We start from the raw sequence: 18,599 nt of genomic DNA, 5'->3' as shown, positions 1-18,599 counted from the left end.
CTTTGTTGTTTTATTATAAAATTGAGAATGGAAATGGAGAATGTGTCAAAGAGACAACAACCCGACCATAGAGCAGACAACAGCCGAAGGCCACCAATGGGTCTTCAATGCAGCGAGAAACTCCCGCACCCGGAGGCGTCCTTCAGCTGGCTCCTAAACAAATATGTATACTAGTTCAGTGATAATGGACGTCATACTAAACTCCAAATTATACACAAGAAACTAAAATTAAAAATGATACAAGACTAACAAAGGCCAGAGGCTCCTGACTTGGGACAGGCGCAAAAATGCGGTTGGGTTAAACATGTTTTTATGAGATCTCAACCCTCCCCCTATACCTCTAGCCAATGTAGAAAAAACAAACGTACACGCACAGTTAAACTCAGTTTAAGAGAAGTCCGCGTCCGATGTCAGAATAGGAAACAAAAGAAAATAAACAAAATGACAATAATACATAAATAACAACAGACTTCTAGCAGTTAATGACATGCCAGCTCCAGACCTCAATTAAACTGATTGAAAGATTATGCCTGCTCTAGGAGTGGGTGATATATTGGAATTACCCTGTCTAGCAATTCATTAGTCCAACAAATATTTTCATCACACTTTTCTTTAGGAAGACCAGGGCTAAAGACTTTATGTTTTGTCAGCATCTTTGACTGTAGTGAGTGGTAATGTATGAGTTATTTTTGGATCTGTTTGACACCCACTTCCTTTTTGCCGATAATTTTAATTTTAATATATTGAATGAAAAAAACAAGATTTTCATCACATTCTACTAGCTATTGAACAGAATGGCTTTATATTTGGTCACCGGCTTGACAATGGTGAGTTCTTTTTGGATCTGTGGACTTCTACTTCTTGTTTTCTAATACTTTGAATAACAAGTTGGGGTATGCTTGCACAACTCTTTGTTTAGTCAGTAAGCAGTGTTATTATTGATCATACTACATTTGACAGATGATAAAGTAGTGGTAATCATAAATGATTCACTTTGTTTAGGAAACAAATGTTGATATTATAAGACTTTGTATAGATATAAGAAGATGTGGTATGAGTGCCAATGAGACAACTCTCAATCCAAGTCACAATTTATAAAAGTAAACCATTATACCATCTTGAGTTTGATTATTTTGTACAGTTTTATGGTTGTTATATATCAATGTTTGTGCAATATACCACATAATGCTGATATTTCAGGTTGTTCTTAAAGAGTTCAATAGATTCCAATAAATCACTTAAATCTCTTCATTCATAAAACAAAAATTCACAAAACAAATACAGACTGATATACATATACAAGTAAGACTTCATTTAATAGTGGTACTGCATTAAGGTAAATAAAAGACTTTGTCAGGAAAGTTTAATTTTATCCACACATTTACACCAGACAATAAAGAATGTAAAAGCTCTCACACCAAGAAAAGAGCTCAGGAGTAAAAAAAAAGGTGAAAAACAGATTATGCTGTATAATTTGGCTAACAATGACGTTTAAGTATAACATTTTGCCTGTAAATAAACTCATCATAGATACCAGGATTAAAATTTTGTATGCCAGACGAGCTTTTCGTCTTCAAATGACTCATCAGTGACGCATGAATCAAAAAGATTAAAAAGGTAAAATGAAGTACGAAGTTGAAGAGCATTGAGGACCAAAAATTCCGAACGGTTTTGATAAATACAGCTAAGGTAATCTAATACTATTTCTAGAAAATCTTAATGTGGTTTACGCTAAATTTCATCTGATTCTGTGAGATTTACTCCCAGACATTAATGCATGGTTTTCTATGAGACAAGACTTGTTGGTTCAGACTAAGAATTACTAGAGAGACAAATCTTTGGTGGCCTTCGGCTGTTTTCTGCTCTTTGGTCGGGTTGTCTCTTTGACACATTCCCCGTTTCCATTCTCAATTTTATTATTTGTAGGGGTAAGCTAGCTAGAACTACTGAAAACCATCTTATTAGGATTGGTCTGTTATATCCTTTTTTGTCAGGCATTAAGAAGGTATATTTTCCAAGAAATGGTGGTTTTAAGAACTGCTTCAATTCTGCACATATTATAGGGAAATTATAGAATCAAGGAAATATAAATCAATTAGACATAATTTATGTCGTTATATGTGACTATTTCACATCAATGAAAGTTTTCCATCCATATTTCTTTTTGTGGAGCCTGCAACATTTATCTCTCAAAAGCGAGACATAGCGATCCTAGGTTCTGTTGACACTTCGGCGGCGTCAACATTTAGCTTCAGTCTGTGGTTAAAGTTTTTTTTAGACAACAATAACTTGGTCAAACCTTCATGGAATTTTATGAAATTTGAACAAAAGCTTGTTTATGACCAAAAGACAGTATCCAGAGCAAAATGTTCAAAAGTATATATCTGGAATTGAATTTTTTGACATGATAAATTTGTAAACCTTCATGGAATGTTATGAAACTTGGACAGAAGCTAATAGACATAGCATCTAAAGAAAAAGTTTTAAATTCTGTATTATAATGATAAATGGACTCACTTTTTAGCTCACCGGGGCCGGAAGGGCCCCATGTGAGCTTATGCCATCACTTAGCATCCGTCTTTGACGTCTGTCGTCGTCGTCTGTTGTCTGTCGTCGTAAACTATTTCAAAAATCTTCTCCTCTGAAACTACTGGGCCAAATACCTTCAAACTTTAACTGAATGTTCCTTAGAGTATTTAGTTTATAAATTATATCCGAAGTTTTGATCCATCGACAAACATGGCCACCATGGCTAAAAATAGAACATAGGGGTCAAATGCAGTTTTTGGCTTATATCTCAAAAACTAAAGCTTTTAGAGCAAATCTGACAGAGGTAAAATTGTTCAATTGGTCAAGATCTATCAGCTCTGAAATTTTCAGACGAATCGAACAACCCATTGTTGGGTTGCTGCCATCGAATTTGTAGTTTTAACAAAATTTTGCAGTTTTTTGTTATTATTTTGAATATTATTATAGATATATATAAATTGTAAGCAGCAATAATGTTCAGCAAAGTAAGATCTACAAAAAAGTTAATATGACCATAATTGTCAATTGACCCCTTAAGGAGTTATTGCCCTTTAAAGACAATTTTACACAATTTGTTCATCAAGTTTGCTAACATTTAAAAATCTTCTCCTCTGAAACTACTGGGCCAATTACCTTCAAACTTTAACTAAATGTTCCTTAGGGTATCTTGTTTATAAATTGTATCCGAAGTTTGTATCCATCGACAAACATGGCCGCCATGGCTAAAAATAGAACATAAGGGTCAAATGCAGTTTTTGGCTTCAATCTCAAAAACTAAATCTTTTAGAGCAAATGTGACAGGGGTAAAATTGTTTAATTGGTCAAGATCTATTGGCCCTGAAATTTTCAGACGAATCGAACAACCCATTGTTGGGTTGCTGCCACCGAATTGGTAGTTTTAACAAAATTTTGCATTTTTTTGTTATTATTTTGAATATTATTATAGATATGTATAAACTGTAAGTAGCAATAATGTTCAGCAAAGTAAGATCTACAAAAAAGTTAATATGACCATAATTGTCAATTGACCCCTTAAGGAGTTATTGCCCTTTAAAGACAATTTTACACAATTTGTTCATCAAGTTTGCTAACATTTAAAATCTTCTCCTCTGAAATACAGGTGAGCGATTCAGGCTCTTGAGAGCCTCTTGTTAAGTCAACATTTCACTTTTACACTGACAGCTGCAATTGCAGACGAGGAACCTGTTACAAATGTTTTGGAAACATCAAGCACAATCCAGAAACAATTAAGTAATTCTAGAGATTATTATTCAGTCTCACCAAATATTGTTGATAAGGTGTGTACATACTTTTCCAATAAAAAAATATACTTGCAAGTAGATGTAAAACAACAAAAATGAAGGAATTTTACAAAATATACTCATTTTGTAGTAGCCTGATGCAAAAATAACCCAATATACAGGATATCTGAGAACCTTCATGTTAATGAAAATAATTGTTTGCTGTGATATAAAGTTATCTGTTCTTTATTCATAATAAATATAGGATCTTTATGCCCAAATTTAATTAATTAATGCACAAGTGGTTTTTCCTATTTTCCAGCCTATATATTGGAAAGTAAATTTATGTGAAAGATGTTGGCTCCAAGAAGAACTATTTCATAATAAAAAAAAAATATTTGGACTATCTTTACATATTTTTTAACATTTTGTTATCCTGAGGCATTATAGATGACTACTGTAAATTCAGAAATTATTGCGAGGTTTTTATTAATGCGAATAATGCGAATGAATGAGTATCGCAATAATAAAAATTCGCATTCTGATATTTGATACATATAACTGTATGCAGATTTTCCTGAAATCGCAATAATTAATCTCGCATTTTAGTCCATTCTTCAAAATTCGCAATAATAAATGCACGCAATAATTTCTTAATTTACAGTATATGTTATTGGTTATGATCAGTTTTGGAGGCTGTACTGGGATAAGTAGCTGTTTACATCCTTGTCCTTTGGTATTTGGTGGATAGTCGTCTCAGTGGTAATCATACCATATTACATTATTAATATATAGTGTGGTAATATAGCTACAAGCCATGTGATCTTTTATCATTAGATTTGGAATTCTGTTTTAAGGGTCCAGTCCACTTAACAATAGGTATAACTTGCAGAAAATTGTTTATCTCTTGTAAAAGTTAAGTCCATTTTGAAGAAGGTGAATCTTTAAAGAAATGGAATATCCCAAAGTCTAGTCCATTTATGGGTAAACCTTGGTGAAAACTGTTCTCAGTATAATAATAAATGATTTATTGGACCACTGATTACTTAATAAAATATACCATCAAAATAATGATTATTATTTACCGGTAGTCATAGAAACAAAACTTTAATTGTCATTTCACTAATTAATTGTTTTGTGAACAATTTCAATGACAACTTTTGAGTTGGTAATCAGAATGAACAACAGCACAGGTTCTATGTATGATTCTCTGAACTCAGATTTGTTCTCAAAAGTGAATAGTGTTAGCCATATGCTTTACACAATTATCTAAACCCAGATTTGTATTGACAAGTGAGTAGTATTAGTGGCCTGTTTTGTTCATAGATAAACCAAATGATCCTCAAAACCCAGATTTGTATTCACAAGTGAACAGTGGTAGCCATATGCTCTTTCTTGATTATCTAAACCCAGATTTGTATTCACAAGTGAGTAATATTAGTGGCCTGTATTTTTCTTAAGATAAACCAAATGATCCTCAAAACCCAGATATGTATTCACAAGTTTTTCATCCCAACTCCTTTGTTCTAACAGGGGTGATCTGAGTCGGATCACCCCTTCCAGATCACCCTACCTTGAGTTTCTTTTGTTCTGTAACATTTTGGCGGGAATGTCGAACACAAAATAAAACTTAGAAATATTGATGTGGATTAAAGACTAACTTTCAAAATTTATGTAGAAAAAAATTCACTAAATTTCCAGTGTCTATGCTGGGAATCGAACTCAAGACCTTAATTAAGCATATGAAGCCACGATTCATACCCCTACACCAGGACAACTGGATACAAACTTACTGTTAATTTAACATAGTTAAACATTGTAACCGGGGCTCATAAAGGGTATATACTATATAGTAATATATAAAGTATATTATAATCATTGTATGGCATTCTGAACTAGATGTTATGAAGCGTAAATATTTTTTTCATATAGTCTAGAAGAGTTGGGATGTAAAATAGTTATCCCACTATGACTTGGTGTTTCAGTGTAAGATCACCCTCCGGCCTTCGGGATGATCTTACACTGACACACCGCGTCCTCATGGGATAACTATTATGTAAATGTTTGTAATCAGTTCTCCACACAGTTCATTGACTTAATAATTATAGAAATGATTAAAATGATTATCATAATTATTCCTCAATCGAACAGATACAAGTAATTTGAGAATGATAAATTGATTTCTGTGATAAAATTAGTGCTGAAATGGTAACCTTCTTTGGCTCATTACACATCAATAATAAAGATAATAAAACTTACAGGGTAATATATAAGAATGTATCTTTAAATTCATCAAATGATTGACTAATGGCTGCTTTCAAGGTCCTTGTGTAAATATTTCATGCATAATCAGGACATTCACATCTTATTAATGAAATATTTTAATATACTGTGGATTCATTTATTTTTGTGAGAATTAATTTTTGTGGTTTAAGGAAAAATTATATCTATAAACCATGAAACAAAGTTGCATAGGGTATAAAGTTTTTGACCCGTACATCTGTCCGTCCATCAGTCCGTTAGTCCTGTTCTTGTCATCTCAACCCTCTGAAACCACACAACAGAATTTCATGAAACTTTGTAGATAAAAAACACATACTATGCAGATGTGCATATTGACAGGAAATTATGATTACATTTTTTTGCTAGGAGTTATGCCCCTTTAAATTTAAAATTTTGGCCATTATATTCTACTGCAACACTTTTTCAGCGCAACTCCTTTGGAACCACACAACAGAATTTCAAGAAACTTTGTAGGGCATAATATGTAGATGTGCATATCCTCAAGAATTTTTTATCAGTTGACTTTGTTGGAGTTATGAGTCTTTGAACTTAGGAATCTGGTGATTTTGTTTGCCCAGTGACAATTTGGGGGCATGGGGTATATGAGAAGGTTCTTTAATTTTTTGAATATTTGACTTTGTGGTCTTACAAAAGTCTACAACCACGAACATTAATGAATTCAAAGTATCCTGCTTTGTACTATACAGACATGTTGAGTCAGATTATCCCATGCTATTCATAAGGTTAAAGTCCTCAGAAAGATGCATTATCCTAATCAGACATATTATTCTGACTTCGGAATTGACCTGGTTTTGTTCTAACTCCTAAATGAGTGGTGGAGAAGTAGCAAGAACTAATTACATTGTTTTTGGTTTTACCCAGCCGGGTTGGAACCAATCACAGCCTACACTGAAATTGAGCAGGCTACTAGGAAACCAGATGTTGAAACCAAGATTGACTGTTCAGATGGAACATGGGTAAATCTAAAGTGTAAAGTCATCCTAAGCAAAACTGTGTCACCAATTGATTCCAATACCAAATAATAATTTTAAATATCTCAAGATTCAATTTTAACTTGACATATGACCAATTGCAAGAAAATTGTTTAACCCATATATGTATTTAATGGTATAGCTATGACTCTGAGAGGAGTATAAACACAAACACACACATTCATAGACACCAACCTGTCCAAGCACCTCAGAAGATGCCCTAAATTTTGCCGTAGTAAACAACAAAAATACTGGCACTTCAATGCTTTATTTTTATAAATGCTTCAAATATGTATGCTATGTACATAAATTATAGAAGTTACAATTTAACATCAAATATTTTCAATTTCTAATATTCTCATAATTGAGGTTAAGTGTCAAATGGGTTTTCTACAGATTATTGCAGACTTGAGTATATAACAACAATATTGCTAAAATATATTATTTACCAAATTGTAAGTTAAAGACTTATAAAGTCCTCATTACAGTAGAAAATTTGATATGAAATAAAAAAAAAACATTTGTACTAGTGATTCAAGAATTATTCATTTTCATTTTTCTGTTTTCACATATGTGCAGTGATACTTTCCAGTTTTCAATGAAGGGCATCCATTTTGTTGCTACAAAAATAGAGCCCTGCTTTTATCAAAGGGGAGATAATTTTTCCTACACCATCATTAAAGAGCACACAAGATTTTCCATAAATTTGTAAGTTTGATTACCAAAAAGAGTAGTGAAAATAAAACAATGAATCTAAATTTGTATCATTTATGAATTATGTCCTCATGACACTTAAAACCTGCCACATATAGAATATAGCTATTTACTACAAAGGTTTTTCCTAAAACTTCCTTCAGTTGAAATTCTGATTATTTTCCTGTAGCATCAGACCTACGTTAAATATCCTTATTCTTTTATAATATATTATTTGGGTCAATCTATAATAAAATATACTAGTAATAAATAATCCAGCTTTATATAACTAAATTGAAGGTCAGCATAAGGCAATAATGCTATTATTTTGTTTTAACAAATTGCTGTAGTAATAGAAATAGAAAACTTTGAAGAAAACTACATATCTGGTATAACCTTTCAGTAACTTAAAACAAATGCTTTAAAATTCAGAAATTCAGTTATTTAGAACTGACATTAATTTTAGAATAAAGAATCGACACCTTAAAACTAAGTCAAACTAATACATTCATCCAATGTGTAATGGATTTCATAAAAAATACCCTGTTACAGCTTTTCTATAAAAGCATTCAAAGCAAACCTTTGATCGACTTGCTTGCTATGTTTGCTTGGATGTTTGTAAACAAAAGGGTAGGCGGAGTTTCAGTCTGTTTAATATATACTGGTATTTGATTGGACAATAAAAATTGACATACAATGTGAAACTTGACATTTAAATGAAGTTAATGTTTATTGTCCAATCAAATTCCAGTATATAGTAAACAGACTAAAATAGACTACCTACCTGTTGTTTACAAACATCCAAACAAACATAGCAAGCAAGTTGATTAAAGGTTTGCTTTGCATGCTTTTATAGAAAAGCTGTAATATCAAACCATCATACATTTAAAGTACTGTGGATTCATCGCTATAATTGACTTTTCTTGGTATACCAATTTTCATGGATTTTATGGGTATAGGTTAACAAAGTACATATTTACTATATATAGGTTTGTATGAAATCAAATACCAAAGAAAACACAATTTTTTCTCAATCTAGAAAATTGGTATCCACAAAAATATAAAATAGATGCACAGTATATAACATTGTTGAAATCTTTTTATGAAGTGTTTTTTTTATTAAAGTTGAATTGTCACAAACATATTCCAATAAAATAATACAAAGGTATAATATACATTTTTTTTGTAGCTCCAATTGTGCAAAAATCGGTCCTATAATTTTGTCAAGTATCTTTACAGTCTTTCATACATAGAAAATGGAATAAAAATAATTGAAATTCATAGAAGTTTGTCTTTTAATACGATAATGGAATAAAAGTAGTGAAATTTATAGAAACTCATTTTTTAACAGGCATAATATATTTGTTTAGGGGCCAGCTGAAGGACGCCTCCGGGTGCGGGAATTTCTCGCTGCATTGAAGACCTGTTGGTGACCTTCTGCTGTTGTCTGTCCTATGGTCGGGTTGTTGTCTCTTTGACACATTCCCCATTTCCATTCTCAATTTTATAATGAAATAAAAACATTATAATTAAAAAAAAGTTGTCCTTTTATACGATAATAAAATAAAAAGCAGTCAAATTAATAGAAACACATCCTTTATATACGATAACGGAATAAATAAAATGCTCCGCTGGGCGCAGCTTGATACGAACGCAGAGGTCGAACCCTGAACAGTTGGGGCAAGTATGGACACAATATTCAAGCTTGATACAGCACTGAATTTAGATTGTGATTAAATATTTGACACAGCATAGGTTTCTGACACAGAATGAATGTGGTCTAAGAACTTAAAAATTTTTAATTTACCTATTCAAACCATATCATTATTATTTGCTTTTATATATAAATCAGAAATTAAACCAATTTAAAATGGAAAATTTTAAAGAAAAAAAAAGGAAAAAAAGGAAAAAAAAGCCCCCCCCCCCCCAATTTTTTGAACCCCCTTATGATTCATCACCCCCAAACTCAATCCCAGCCTTCCCTTTGTGGTATGGTACCTTGCAGTACAATTTCAGAGAGATCCATACACTGGAACACAAGTTATTGTCTGGAAACTAGAAAAATGCTTGTTTTTTTGCCCCTTTTTGGCCCCAAATTCATAAATGATTAGGGCAATTACCACCAAACTCAAACCCAGCTTTCCCTTTGTGACATGGAACCATGTAGTACAATTTCATAAAGATCCATACACTTACACACAAGTTATTGTCCTGAAACTAGACAAATGCTTGTTTTTTGCCCCTTTTTGGCCCCTAATTCCTAAAATTTTGAGGCAATTACCCCCAAAATCAATCCCAGCCTTCCCTTTGTGGTATGGTACCTTGCAGTACAATTTCAGAGAGATCCATACACTTGAACACAAGTTATTGTCTGGAAACTAGAAAAATGCTTATTTTTGAACCCTTATTCCTAAACGTTTTGGGCAATTACCCCCAAACTCAATTCCAGCTTTTCCTTTCTGATATGGAACCTTGTAGTACAATTTCAGAAAGATCCATACACTTACACACAAGTTATTGTCATGAAACTAGAAAAATGCTTGTTTTTTGCCCCTTTTTTGGCCCCTAATTCCTAAAATTTTGAGGCAATTACCCCCAAAATCAATCCCAGCATTCCCTTTGTGATATGGAACCTTGTGGTACAATGTCAGAGAGATCCATACACTAACACACAAGTTATGTCTGGAAGTTACAAAAATGCTTATTTTTGGCCCCTTATTCCTTAACTGTTGGTACCATAACCCCCAAAATGAATCCCAACCTTTCTTTTGTGGTATTGAACCTTATGGTAAAATTTCATAGAGATCCATTCACTTGAACTAAAGTTAGAGTGCGAAAACCAATGTGTCTTTGGACGACGACTACGACGACGCCAACGTCATACCAATATAAGACTGCAAAATTTTTTTGCGGTCGTATTAAAATGTTGAAATGTATGAAAATTCATCCTTTCATTAGATAATGGAATAAAACACTGAATTAAGAGAAGTTTGTTCTTTTATATGATAACGGAATAATACATTCAAATGATATATAATACAAAATCATCCTTTCTGCAATAATGGAATAAAAAAATAAAATCGATAGAATCTTTCTGAATTATATATTTATACTTTATAACGGCAGTGAATGGCTGTTATTTACAAAGAGAATAAATAAACAATGGCACAAATGGTAATATACAAATGTAAAATATATAATTATCTAGCTAACAAAATAATATTAAAATATAACAAAATTAATTTAAAACAAGCTGTTGTTTTTGTCAACTACTGAAAATCTTTCAAACAATGGAAATCAGAAAGACTTGTAATTCAATATTATTTTACATTTACTCTGTCATTCTCAAAATTTTTTTCAAAACTCAAAATAAAAATGTTTTGTACTGGCATTTTATATATGGCAAGATCATGAAGATGTGGAATAAATTTCAAACTTTCTTTTCAGCCCATTCATGATTGCATATATTAAACCAAACACAACTTCTTCACAAGTACATTCCATTATACCCTTTCATTTCATCACACTGACATATCTGACAAATCAACACCCAGTTCAAGTCCGGAAATGATTCTTTTATTAGATATGTCTTGTCTGAAAATAATTCTGAACAAAACTGGATTCTGATAACAATGAGCAATGCTAGATATAAAACAGGATACCAGTTTTGTTTATATGTCTACTACTCTATGTTGGATGACTTTTCGTAGTGTTGTAGCCTGAGCATACAATAATATCACAGATATTGCTTAGTTTATTGTGGGTCATGACCCTGTCATAATGCTTTGATTGGCGAACTAGCTGAGAATTGTGGGTACTGGTTCCGCAAATCTAGGTCCTCCTGTAGAACTAATGATTTCTGTTGTAATGAGTTCACTTGTGACTTCAAAGAGTCAATGGTGTCTTCCAACTCCTGAAAGAGAAAAACAAAAATAAAAATAAGTCTGTAAATTGTCAATATGCCTTGTGTTATGCATAAGTATAGAATACAAATACTGTAAGATCAGAAATTATTGGGAGGTTTTCAATAATACGGAATATTGCCACTGGGTGAGTAATGCCAAAATAAGAACTTGCATTCTGACATCTGATACATATATCTGTATGAAGCTTTTCCTGAAATCACAATAATTAATCTTGCATTTTTGTTCAGTCTTCAAAAATGCAATAATAAATGCACACAATCATTTCTGAATTTACAGTACAATGTGAAAGAACCTTTTATGGCCAATTGAAAGCATGACCAGAATGAAAAAAAAATTAAAAACCATTTATCTAGGAGCAGTTGTTTCTCGGCATGCTTCAAATTAACAATGAAAGGATCTGTAATTTTAATAAAACTCCTTGGAAATCTCATTCAAATTCAGAAGGTATTTCATGTTAATAAGGTAAACTGTAAAAAAGAGTCTATATTTATTCTGATAGACAAAATACATTCATCCATTCAAAAAATATAAAACTCAATTAACTAAAATAAAAGACATACTCAATTTGCTTAGTAGTTTTAAGGATAAGCAGAAATATTTCATATACATTTTTGTCAATGGGTACATTACAAAATTTGAAAGTGTGCAACACCAATTTATAAAATTCAACTATGAAAATGATGATGAGTGGAAAACCAAACAAACACAGTGTCATATTCAACCTGTCCATATCACTAAAGTGAAACTACAAATCAACTGATGACTAAAACGTACTTCACTACTGTTCAAATCAAAATAGCATACATATCTTATAAAGCATTTTCACATTTTGACTCAACTGATTTTGCTTTTTCCGCTTTTCCAAAGTGGGAATGGTTGTCAGCATATATTTGTTCCTCTTACTGGTACAGAAGTTCCTTGGGAAACTTTGTTATAAACAATACTATGATATCTATTCCTATTGGAATAAATATTCTATACCCTTTATTCTGTCAGGAACAAATACTGTAATATTTCACCCAGAGGAAATAATATTCTAGAATATTTCTACCATTTTGAACTAATCTTATAATTGAATGGAACTAGTATTCCATGACAGTGTCACAAGATGGAAAAGGGTGTGCGTGCGGAACCCTGCCCACTCTGTTTCTTTTGCTCTATCTAAAGAAGACTTATGAGAAAAAAATAAGCAACAAACTCTAAAAAATAAGATATAAACTTAAGCAGACATTGGAGTGCTGCTCACAATGAACAAATGGAAAAGGCAATTCCACATATTTACAATGATTGGACTCTTTCAATGAAATAAAATTCATATTTGTTGATCAGCCCTTCAAAATAATTGTCAGTCTTAAAGTTCATAAGAATCTGAATGTGAAGTGTTTTGACAATATTAATAGAATATTTATTGATATTCAGGTAAAAAGAAAGATGGAAATTGATTCATATTTGCTTAGTCTGATTTCATGGTTTTCAATTTCTATAACTAATGACCCTTTATTTTGAGGTTGAAATGTTCCTTTCCCTAGAAACCCTTGAGGACCCTAAAAATTAACGATATTTGTTTTTGCTATCTCTATCCATAATTCTGCATTACTCAAACTGGCCCAAATTAAACTCCTAAATTACTGCCTAAAATATAGCAAACTCATAGTTTAAATGACTAAACAGATCAGAATCTAAAATTGGTATTTTTTGCTTCTCCTGAAAGCATGCAATATTTAGGGGTAAGAGAAAACACTGGTAGCTCTAAGTCAGAATAATGTGTCTTGAAAGGGTGACATGTCTTCCTGCCAACTATTACCTTTTCCAAAATCAAGCTGAGCATGTCAGTCTAGTACAAAGCAGGGCATACTCATATCTTAGTAACACTTTGACATTTTGAATATGAATATGCATATCATATGATTAGACATATGTAAAGCACCTCTCATCATCCCCAATTTAAAACATGTGCCAGTTTAAACAATAGTGCATTTGCCATCACATCAGAAAATTACCTAAACTAAGTAGTATTTAGCAAATCATAAAAACAAACAAAGACCAAGAATAGATAAAACACAAATCCAGTATCCACCTGAAACAAAGAATTTTGCATGTTTGACTTTTATTTGAAATTTCCATAACTGCCAAATTAAACATATCAAATCATGCATGTATTTTTTACCAAATTCGTTGCAAGGACAGAAACAAAACAATGTGATTGCTAAAACCAGGTGTATTTTTTTTTTAAATGACGATAACCATAACAATTATTATTGACAACAAAGTGTGCAAGATGAACAAATGGTGATGAAATGATGATGATGAAAAAATGTTGCACACTTTCTTCTTATAATAACATATTGCTAATAAGGTATATTACAACACATTTCAATATTTACATCGACTTTCCTCGTCCTGAATATGCATTGTTTGCCACTGGACGTTAAACAGCCATCCATCCTATACATAGAATTTACATTCAATTACTGATTTTAAAAAAAAATATTTTTAGCTCTTACTGTGGACTATTATTTGTGATATACCATTTTTCATACAAATGGAGTGTACAGGAAAACCACCAATATCAATTTAGAACAAAGTACAAATTTTCTATAAGCATGTACACAGACATTTTGAAATCATGAAATCAAATATCCATGAAAACACAAAAAATAAGTACATCCACAGTACATGAATCTGCAGCAGCATTTCTAAATCTTTTTTTTTTAGAAATCTATGATAATAACTAACCTGTCTGACTGATGATGGCATTAATCCTCTCATTTTCTCCTCAAATGCTAACTTCAACTGGGTTACCTGAAGTACACAAAATATTATTATTAATTTGCTAGTGTTTGACTAAAACTGAACTTCCTAGTATTCTCACAATAAGGGGAAAAAAAAATACAATAGATCTTTTTACCCTATGACCTCATTTTCTAATTGTGTGCTATTTTCTCCTTGGATTTGTTAGCAGCCTTTATTATCCCAACCAAAGATTGATTGATTGATTGATATTTAGCGCCACTTTCAGCACTACTGTGTCACTTCGTGGCAGTCAAGTTTTTATTGGTGGAGAAAGCAAGAGTGCCCAGAGAGAACCATGACCTTCGGTAGGAAAACTGACAATCCTAGTCAATTAAGATTGGAGTCGAGTGCACCTGCCATGTGCACGATTCAAACTCACAACCTCAATGTTGACAGGCTAGTGATACAGTAGTTCGACTACTTAGATCACTTGGGCACCGACACCCCCCTCCCAACTCCCCCAACCAACCAACCAAAAAAGTCTCAACCCAACATACATAGTTATCATAATTAATTCTATAGGAAAGAAGCAATTTGCTCTGCAATATTATCAAATAAAATCAAAACTTCTGAACTATCATACCACACTCGATGCAGTGGTAGAATCTATAGTATAAAGTTATCTCCCAAAAAACATGAATTCAGATTTAGAGCTTTACATATGATATAGAACCTGTCTATGAGGGTCTGGATGGGGTCCTTCATTTCTTTATTCCTTAAATTTGTAAACCAATTTTTTTGGCCTATTTTTCTCTATTCTTTATTATTTTAGCCATTTATTCTGCACTTTTTGCCCATTATGTTCTATTCTGTAAACCCAATTCAGACCCTTGTCTATTGTTGAAGACTGTATGTTGACCTCTAGATGTTGTTTTTTTTTATTGTTACATTGCTGTTGTATTGACATATACCAGTAACCACAAATCTCCTTTTAGTCATATCCAGTTTGAAATAATCTCCAATCGAATGTCACAATTACCTTTTCCTCATGATCTGCCTCCATCTGTTCTATTCGTCTCTCTAATGTTCTATTTCTGTTGTGTTGGGATTCATTATCTTTCCTCATGCTCTAAAGAAACAATATATGAAAATTTCAGAATAAATTTATTGCAGCACATTTATCTAATTTTATGTAATACTTTTAGTTCAAACAAATCATTCTTTGAGAACAACTGGTGAAGGTATACCTAGTTTAACTATAGTGTACTGCAATGACTGTTAAAATGCATTATATTAATCAAATATTTCCTCCATATCTGTCCTTTAATTCTGCAAAAATTTAAATCTTTGCAAACCAGTTGCTGATTCTTATAACATGTGGTTTGCATGTTCTGAACTCTTTATTTGCAGAAGTTCAATTAATTACTGAATGATATTACTTCAGTGACAGCATGGGAAAAAAAATCTATGGCAACAAATGTCAAACTAAATTTTTTGCACATTTCTAGAAAAGGTCCCAATATTTGACCAATATCATTGAAGTAAGAGATTCGATCACTGAAATTACATTCTTACAAGTTAAATTTTCCAATATATGATAGGATTTAAACAAATCTGGTATTTTTTTCTAAAAATGTATAATTTTAAGTAGAGAAATGTAGTATTCCGCTGAACTCATCCCTAAAATCTATATATAAACGCTATACATTTCTAAACATAACTAAAAAAATAATTAAACAATTTTTTACCTCTAAATTAGTAGTGTAGTTTTTCTTCATATTCCTTCTGTCATCTTCCTGTTTTGTAGTCGTATCTTTCAATTTCTTATCTCCAGATTCTTTAATCCTGCAAAAAAAATCAATTTGAATACAATTTTCATCAACTTAAAGCTATTTTTCAGGTTTGATGGTCAAAATCACAGATTTAAAATAACCAAATATGATTACATATTTATTCACACAAAAATATCCGAAGAAACACTTGGTTATATCTTTATAAAATACTTTGTATTTTAATTTCCTGAACCAGTAAAAAGTCAATTTTAAAAAAAGAAGGAAGATATACAATTAAGGGCTAAAATAAAGAAGATAAACAGAAAAAAGCTAAAAGAAGGAGATAAACAAATAGCTTAAAGAAGGAAGATGAACAGATAAAGCTAAAATAAAGAAGACAAATAAAAAAGCTAAAAGAAGGAAGATAAACAAAATAGCTTAAAGAAGGAAGATGAACAGATAAAGCTAAAATAAAGAAGACAAATAAAAAAGCTAAAAGAAGGAAGATAAACAAAAAAGCCAAAAGCAAGAAAATATACAGATAAAGATAAAATAAAGAAGATTAACAGAAAAAAGCTAAAAGAAGAAAGATAAGCAACAAAAACTAAATTATTTATTCAAGCAATTTTTGAAACAGAATATGTAAAATATTGAAGAGGGATAAATTATTACAGATAAAGATAGTTGCATACCTTTTGATTTCATCCCTAAGATGACTTATTGTGTTCTGCAGCTCATTAATTGTCTGAAAATTTAGAAAATAAAGTTCTCAATTAAAATATATTCATGAATAAGATAAATTGATATTTTTAAAATGTTTGTGAACTATGCATGACAAAATTTAAAATACTATTAAGTTATGTTCAAGTTGACTTTGATTGAGTTATGCCATTTCAATTGATATTTTATAGTGTGTCTTTCTATGTTGTGATGTTACACTATTGTTTCAGGTAGGGTGAAGGTTGGCACATATTAAAACGTTTAAACCCGCTGCATTTGTTTGCACCTGTCCTAAGTCAGGAACCTAATGTTCAGTGGTTGTCGTTTGTTGATGTGGTTCATAAGTGTTTCTTGTTTCTCGTTTTTTAAATAGATTTTGACTGTCGGTTTTCATGTTTGAATGGTTTTACACTAGTCATTTTTGGGGCCCTTTATAGCTTGCTGTTCAGTGTGAGCCAAGGCTCTGTGTTGAAGGCCGTACTTTGACCTATAATGGTTTACTTCTACAAATTATGACTTGGATGGAGAGTTGTCTCATTGGCACTCATAACACATCTTCTTATATCTCTTTGATAGACGACTTTCACATTTGTGCATTCTCCGGTATATTTTCCAATGTCACAATGATATTAGGTAACAGTAAGAGTTGATTGTTCAATAACGCCATTCAAACAAATTGACCTCGTGTCAACTAGCGTAATTCCTTCATAAAATTTCACTCCAAATAGGTCTATATATATTTTGGCTGTTTTATTTACTCTTTTTTGATTGATGATCTTAAAAGTATTATACTTGATGAAAGTTATTCAAGAAACTTATGATATGTGCACTCAAATCAGTAAAAAAACTTTTACACTAAGTTTTCTAAAATCTTTTATAAGAAATCATGCAATTCATATTGAATAATCCTTACCTCAGCTGCTCGGTTTCCTCGTTCATTATATTCTCTTTCTATATCCTTAAGTCTATTGTTGGTCTAAAACATAAATATCATGGTGTAAATATTTTAATTTAGGAAGGAATTTCTATAAAATTTGCAGTAGTGAGTATGAAACTATACAAAATGTAAATAAAGAGGTGAAATAAACATGAAAATTCTAATAAACAGCTGTGCCATGAGCGCATGATACGTCCGTTGCTTTTTCAAAGAACAAAGTTCAATAACTCCCCAATGTCGTATCAGAAATTTATAAAAAACTAAAGGGAGCTTGCTTTAATAGACATAAACCAGTCACCAAAGTTTCATGAAAACTGCTCAAAGCACTTTTGAGTTATTGTCCATAAACTGGAAAATCACCCCTTTTTTATGAATAAAATCCCATAACTCAGAAACGTAAAATCTAAAATTGATAAAAACCAAAAATTCGTAAGGGTTCCGCGGAACCCAGTGTCTCGCCTACTTTTTCTGTTAATCGCAGGCTCAACAAAAATGAGGAAGTAAATCAATAAAAATATTCCACTTGATACTATCTTTTGATTGTAAGAAGCTTCTGTCCAAGTTTGGTAAAAATCCAGGATAGTTTATGAATCTAATAAATGTTTAAAAACTTTAACTGCAGACTGAATGTAATGTTAACTGGAAGAAAACAAAAAATTAAAAAAAGTAAAATACGGAAAAATGGATTTATTTTTTAACAAAATTTCCTTCTAGATACTAGCTTTTGATCATAAACAAGCTTCTGTCCAAGTTTGGTACAAATCCAAAATAGT

The 18,599-nt window shown here is 31.7% G+C and overlaps 1 protein-coding gene across 6 annotated transcripts in view; it reads right to left on the bottom strand.

Annotated features, from left to right (window-relative positions):
* Nucleotides 1–10,540: 10,540 nt before the first annotated feature.
* LOC127738804 (centrosomal protein of 112 kDa-like) overlaps nucleotides 10,541–18,599 on the bottom strand; it is a 38,036-nt gene continuing 29,977 nt past the window's right edge. For all 6 annotated transcript variants that reach the window (XM_052250179.1, XM_052250184.1, XM_052250181.1 and 3 more), the window contains 6 exons: nucleotides 17,803–17,865; nucleotides 16,862–16,914; nucleotides 16,146–16,242; nucleotides 15,437–15,526; nucleotides 14,401–14,466; nucleotides 10,541–11,651 (listed from right to left, as the gene is read on the bottom strand). In XM_052250179.1, the coding sequence (XP_052106139.1) occupies nucleotides 11,514–11,651; nucleotides 14,401–14,466; nucleotides 15,437–15,526; nucleotides 16,146–16,242; nucleotides 16,862–16,914; nucleotides 17,803–17,865 (507 nt within the window). In that variant the 3' untranslated portion in view covers nucleotides 10,541–11,513. The remainder of the gene's footprint in view (nucleotides 11,652–14,400; nucleotides 14,467–15,436; nucleotides 15,527–16,145; nucleotides 16,243–16,861; nucleotides 16,915–17,802; nucleotides 17,866–18,599) is intronic.

Source organism: Mytilus californianus, unplaced genomic scaffold, assembly GCF_021869535.1.
Source record: "Mytilus californianus isolate M0D057914Y unplaced genomic scaffold, xbMytCali1.0.p SCAF_4, whole genome shotgun sequence".
NCBI lineage: Eukaryota > Metazoa > Mollusca > Bivalvia > Mytilida > Mytilidae > Mytilus > Mytilus californianus.
The sequence above is the reverse complement of the archived record's forward strand: the minus strand, read 5'-3'. Positions and strand labels throughout refer to the sequence as shown.